Source organism: Centroberyx affinis, unplaced genomic scaffold, assembly GCF_046629955.1.
Source record: "Centroberyx affinis isolate AG114_WGS23_722 - 3 ecotype Tasmania unplaced genomic scaffold, CSIRO-AGI_Caff_v1 ptg001192l_1, whole genome shotgun sequence".
NCBI lineage: Eukaryota > Metazoa > Chordata > Actinopteri > Beryciformes > Berycidae > Centroberyx > Centroberyx affinis.
In genome coordinates, this window is record NW_027279716.1 from 67,501 (window position 1) to 73,413 (window position 5,913).

Below are 5,913 nucleotides of genomic sequence, written 5' to 3' on the forward strand. Positions count from 1 at the left end.
TGTCTTGCTCTCTTTCTTTCCCTCTTCTGTTTCTTTTTTTCTTCCTTTTTTCTCCCTCCTGCTTTGTTTGCTTTGTATCTTTGATCCTTTGTTTCTTTCTTTCTCACTCACTCGGTCTCCCCTCTCTCTTTTCTTCTTACGCTGAAGACTGAATGAACGAGGAGAGGAGGAGAGAGAGTAAACGGTCGCAGGCTGTACCTCGGCCAGGTGAGCGCACGCTGTACGTGATGTCGTTGAGGACGAGCTGGAAGTCGTTCATTAACACTGTGTCCATGGAGGTGGAGGAGGAAACTCTCTGTCCATCTGAGAGGAGGAGAGAGGAGAGGAGAGGACGAGAGGAGATGAAGAGAGGAGAGGAGATGAAGGGGAGATGATAGAGGAGGGGAGGAGAAGAGGAGGAGAGGAAGAGGTGAGAGGAGAGGAGAGGAGGAAGAAAGGAGGAAAGGAAAAGAGAGGAGAGGAGGAAATGAGAAAAGGAGGAAAGGAGGAGGTGGAAAGGAAAAGAATGGAGAGGAGGAAAGGAAATGAGAAAAGGGAAAAGGAGGAAAGGAAAGGAGGAGGTGGAAAGGAAAAGAATGGAGAGGAGGAAAGGAAATGAGGAAAGGGAAAAGGAGGAAAGGAAAGGAAAGGAAAGGAGGAGTTTGAAAGGAAAAGAGAAGAGAGAAGGAAAGGAAACGAGGAAAGCGAAAAGGAGGAAAGGAGAAGGTGGAAAGTAAAGGAAAAGAGAGGAGAGAAGGAAAGGAAATGAGGAAAGGGAAAAGGAGGAAAGGAAAGGAGGGGGTGGAAAGGAAAAGAGAGGAGAGGAGGAAATGAGAAAAGGGAAAGGGAGGAAAGGAGGAGGTGGAAAGGAAAAGAGAGGAGAGAAGGAAATGAAATGAGGAAAGGGAAAAGGAGGAAAGGAAAGGAAAGGAAAGGAAAGGAAAGGAAAGGAAAGGAGGAGAAGGAAGAAAAGAGAGGAGAGGAGGAAAGGAGAGGGAGATAAATTCCAATAAACAAAATTACCATTCATTTAAATGATTACTTGCTTAACTCAGTGTGTGTGTGTGTGTGTGTGTGTGTGTGTGCGCGCGTGTGTGTGTCACCGGTGTTGAGCAGGGCGGCGGTGTGCACCCCGGGGTCCTCGGCTGTGATGTCACGCAGCAGGTCGCCCACCGTGGTCAGTGTGGGCGTCAGGGTGAAGCGACACTCCTCACCCGCAGGGAGCCGGAGAGAGAGGACCGGGCGACCGAGGCTGTAACGAATGGACACACCTGAGAGAGAGAGAGAGAGAGAGGGAGAGGGAGAGAAGGAGAGAGAGAGAGAGAGTTAACGTTATTCATACCAATAATACAGGATGAATTGAAATGAGAGCGAGAGAGTAGTAGTGAGTGAGAGAGAGAGAGAGAGTGAGAGGGGAGGGAGAGACAGAGAGAGAGAGAGGGAGAGAGAGAGAGTTAACAGGATATAATACAGGATGAATTGAAATGAGAGCGAGAGAGTAGTAGTGAGTGAGTGTGTGAGAGAGAGAGAGAGTGAGGGAGACAGAGAGAGAGAGGGGGAGAGAGAGTTAACGTTATTCATACCAATAATACAGGATGAATTGAAATGAGAGCGAGAGAGTAGTCTGTGTGAGTGAGTGTGAGAGAGAGAGAGAGAGAGAGAGAGAGAGAGAGAGAGGGAGGGAGAGACAGAGAGAGAGAGAGAGAGAGAGAGAGGGAGAAAGAGAGAGAGAGAGGGGGGGGTAATACTGTTAATGTTTAGTTTAATGTTTATTACCTGTGGATGGAGGCCGACTGCTGTAACTGGACACACTGGCAGGCCAGAACACACTGACTGGAGACTAGAGAGAGAGCCAGAGAGAGAGAGAGAGACAGAGAGAGAGACAGAGAGAGAGAGAGAGAGAGACTTTTGGTGTTCTTTAATAAAACATCTCACTTAAAAAACACCTGACAACCAGCCACAGTATCATAAAACCCCCGCGCACTCAACCAACACTCTCACTCCCCAAAAACCGACCCAGCCACTCACTCACACACACACACACACCTGCACACACACCCCACCCCACCCACAAGAAAAACCCCAGACTACACTGACATCCTGCCATACCATAATACACATGACATAGTGTGCCTCCCCACACCTTACAGCACAACAAACATGATGCAAAAAAACAAAAATACCTAGCCATACAGCACAACACACACTACATGAACAGCATACCATCCCAAACAGACCAAACAGCCCCTGTAGAAACCTGTTACAGTCAGAACGATACAGACGGCCCCCCCTCCCCAACAGTACACACCGCCCCCTCCAGACACCACACACTCTGAAAACCAGGAATGTCATTAACCAGAGAGTAATAAGCATATTCTGCCCTGAGGCTGCAGAGACCATCCCCCTGAACACTAAGAGTGGGTCTGTGGGCCCGCTCCCCTGCACCTTGTTTCTCCTGCTCAGCCACATGGCCAGCTTGGCCTGGACAAACGGAAAGTTAAACAACACACATTTAGCCCTCTTCCTAAAGGAATACTTTGTAGAGCTGCAACGATTAATCGATTAATCGATTAGTTGTCAACTATTAAATTAATCGCCAACTATTTTGATAATCGATTAATCGGTTTGAGTAATTTTTTAAGAAAAATAAGTCAAAATTCTCTGCTTCCAGCTTCTTAAATGTGAATATTTTCTGGTTTCTTTCCTCCTCTATGACAGTAAACTGAATATCTTTGGGTTGTGGACAAAACAAGACATTTGAGGACGTCATCTTGGGCTTTGGAAACACTGATCCACATTTTTCACCATTTTCTCACATTTGATAGATAAACAACTAATCGATTAATCGAGAAAATAATCGACAGATTAATCGACAATGAAAATAATCGTTAGTTGCAGCCCTAATACTTTGGTCCCAAAATAAACAGCCCCACAGAGAAAACATCCCCAATTCTCCTACAGAGAACATCCAACACATTCAGAACAAGTTCAACACGGTGACATTGTACAAACACATGCTGAACAGTCTCAGATGAACCACAAAAAGGACAGCCCCCCCCCCACACTTGAGTCCACCTTGGCCAGAAAGCTGTTTGTTGCGAGGGCCCCATGCAGGATCCTCCACTGTAGGTCCCCTGACCTCTTAGGAAGAGGGAGCTTATAAAGCACCTCCACCTGAAGCCTGCCATACTCTGCTCACCTACCACCTCCTGCCACTGATGCTCCTTAACCTCCTGAAGAGCCCTGATGTTCCTGACCTTCACTACAGCAGCGTAAAGGACCTTCCCCTTTAACTCCCCAAAGCTCCCCAGGCTCGGAGTGGCAAACGAGAGAAGCTTCCCTTCTCCTCCTCCCTGCCCCCCGTCTCAGCTGACACTGTTAGAGAGGGAAAACTGGAAGGCTCCTCTCCCCGAGGTTTGCTGAGCACCCCAGGTGACCCCAGGACAGTTTGTTGGGCCAGTTCCTCAGGGGTTTTCCAGCCCCCTCCTCCTGGCTGTCTCAGGTGGCCTAGAGTGGCGATGCCTCCCTTCATGATGCGGCCTCTTACCGTGTCGGAAAACACCGACTCCACTGGGATGAGAGGATTGTGGAAGATCGGCTCCTCCCACACCCATGGCCCTGGTTCCACACCCCCCACACGCGTAGACCGAAGCAGACACCAGGCTTTCAGCATAGCCGCATAAAAAGGAGGAATCCCCGCGATCCTCAGGCCCTCCAAATTCATCAGGAACAGCTGGCGGTCCAGCCCCAAACCACCAGCCCTCCTCAGCAGAGCCCGTGCCAGATCCCCCCAACTGCTATCCGCACCGTAGAGGAATCTCTGGGCAGCCTGGAGTCTGAATGCAGCCACCCTGCTCTCTAGGTCCATAAGCCCCTGCCCTCCTTCATGCACCGGCAGGTAGAGCACTTCAGCCTTCAGCCAGTGGTGCCCCGACCAAAGGAAGTCCACCAGCTTCCTTTGAATGTCCTTCAGGAGCCCAGTGGGCGGGTTACAGACGGCCAGCCGGTGCCATAAAGAAGATGCAGCCAGATTATTAATTACAAGCCCCCCCCCCCATATACGACACTTGAGACAGGAGCCACTTCCATTTAGCCAGTCTGGAGATGACAGATAGAGAGAGAGACAGAGAGAGACAGAAGAGAGAGAGAGAGACATAGAGAGACAGAAGAGAGAGAGAGAGAGACAGAAGAGAGACAGACACACAGAGAGAGACAGAAGAGAGAGAGAGAGACATAGAGAGACAGAAGAGAGAGAGAGAGAGACAGAGAGAGAGACAGACACAGAGAGAGAGACACAGAGAGAGAGCCAGAGAGAGAACTCAAGACAAGTTCAAACAATTGTTCTCCTCTATCTCACTCCGGTAGTATTGTTAGTTCTAGCGTTTCTCCACAGTAAGACTACATTTCCCATCAGCCCCGTTGCTTCCTGAAGAGGATCAACATGTTGGAAGTGATTTCTCCATCTTCCTTTCCCTCCTTCCACCATCTGCTGCCAGAAACTCTGAAAGCTTTAGCTCCGTTTGCTCTGGGAGAACAGAACCTCTTCATGTTTTGTGCCGTAAAGCGATCCAGCAGATTTCCCTCCAGATCCACCAGGTGGAGAAACAGTGGAGGATGTTTACTGCCATTATACTGATATCTCTAAATGAATGTGCCGATGATTCATTGATGCTAAATTGATTGCAAATTGCAGTTTAATGGCTTTTTAAGACTGACATTTTTTTTTTACAGTAACAGTTTAATAACAGTGTAGCAGTTTCAATGCCTTTTTATCCACTGGAGCAGTTTGAGGGTTAAGTGGCTTGTTCATTGGCACCTCGAGAAGGTGCTTTGTGTGTGTGTAGGAGGAGGGAGGAGTGTGTGCTTAAAACCTGTCATTAAACGGGTGTGGCTGCAGAAAGGAACGAACAATGAGAGAGAGAGAGAGAGAGAGAGAGAGAGAGAGAGAGAGAGAGAGAGAGAGAGAAGGTGAATGGGAGAGAGACACAAAGAGAGAGAGAGAGAGGGGGAGAGAGAGAGGGAGGGAGAGAGGGAGGTGTTCTTTGCATGCCATAACAGCTCCTCTGAACATTCCACTGTCCACACACACACACACACACACCATCGCTCTCCTATTTCACCCAGCAACAGAAGTGTTCTGTTGCTGTGAAACGAGCAGATTTAGATGTTAATTTATGCTCATGATGAAATTAAATAACAGTAGTAATAGTAATAATAATAGTAATTTCATTAGATTAGGTACACTGTCTGTGGAAAATGGAAATGTGAGTAGGGCTGTGCTAAGTCCTAGTAGTAGTTTTTGTTTACATTTACATAACATTTTTGTCTTGAGAGCTGAGAAATCAATAAAAATCCACACAGAAGTGGATTAAAATAACCTTGTCATGTGGAATAACATCAACATTTGTTTACAAATCTATAGTTCATGAATGTAAATATGACATTAATATAGGCCTAATGCTCGATCGCGGGAGGCTAACCCTTAGTGACATCATTGAACTCACTGTGTAAATCCTGAGTTTCCCGGGCCGAACAGGGAGTGAAGAGCAACAAACCCCGAGTCTGGAAAGTCTCCATAACAAACTCATGACGAGGCAGTGAACGCCACACGGTCAGATCGGAGACAAGCGGCTCGTCAAGATGATTTCCAGAGTTACAAACCAGCCGGCATGCTGCTGCTGTCTGCTGTCTGCTGTCTGCGGGCCGCAGCGGTCTGTTGGGCGGGTGGAAACAGATTTCATGGCGAAGGGTGCACACCAGGAACTCCTTTAAGGTGAGGAGCTGTTAAAGTTAACTCTCTCCTAACCGGGGAGCTGTAGTGTGTGAAGCCGCAACCGTCCGGATTGTTGTGTGAAACTACAGTGTAAACAAGCAAATAGTTAACATGTTGTCCCCCACCAGTGATGTAGTTCCACCCTTGGGTCAGTCAGTGAG

The 5,913-nt window shown here is 48.0% G+C and overlaps 1 protein-coding gene across 1 annotated transcript in view; it reads right to left on the reverse strand.

Annotated features, from left to right (window-relative positions):
• The window catches only part of LOC139648328 (calcium uniporter protein, mitochondrial-like), a 9,305-nt gene extending 3,613 nt beyond the window's left edge, over positions 1-5,692 (reverse strand). The window contains exons 1-4 of the mRNA XM_071524409.1: positions 5,484-5,692; positions 1,756-1,819; positions 1,083-1,250; positions 199-303 (exon numbers count right to left, since the gene is read on the reverse strand). Of these exons, the coding sequence (XP_071380510.1) occupies positions 199-303; positions 1,083-1,250; positions 1,756-1,819; positions 5,484-5,567 (421 nt within the window). The 5' untranslated portion in view covers positions 5,568-5,692. The remainder of the gene's footprint in view (positions 1-198; positions 304-1,082; positions 1,251-1,755; positions 1,820-5,483) is intronic.
• Positions 5,693-5,913: the final 221 nt, after the last annotated feature.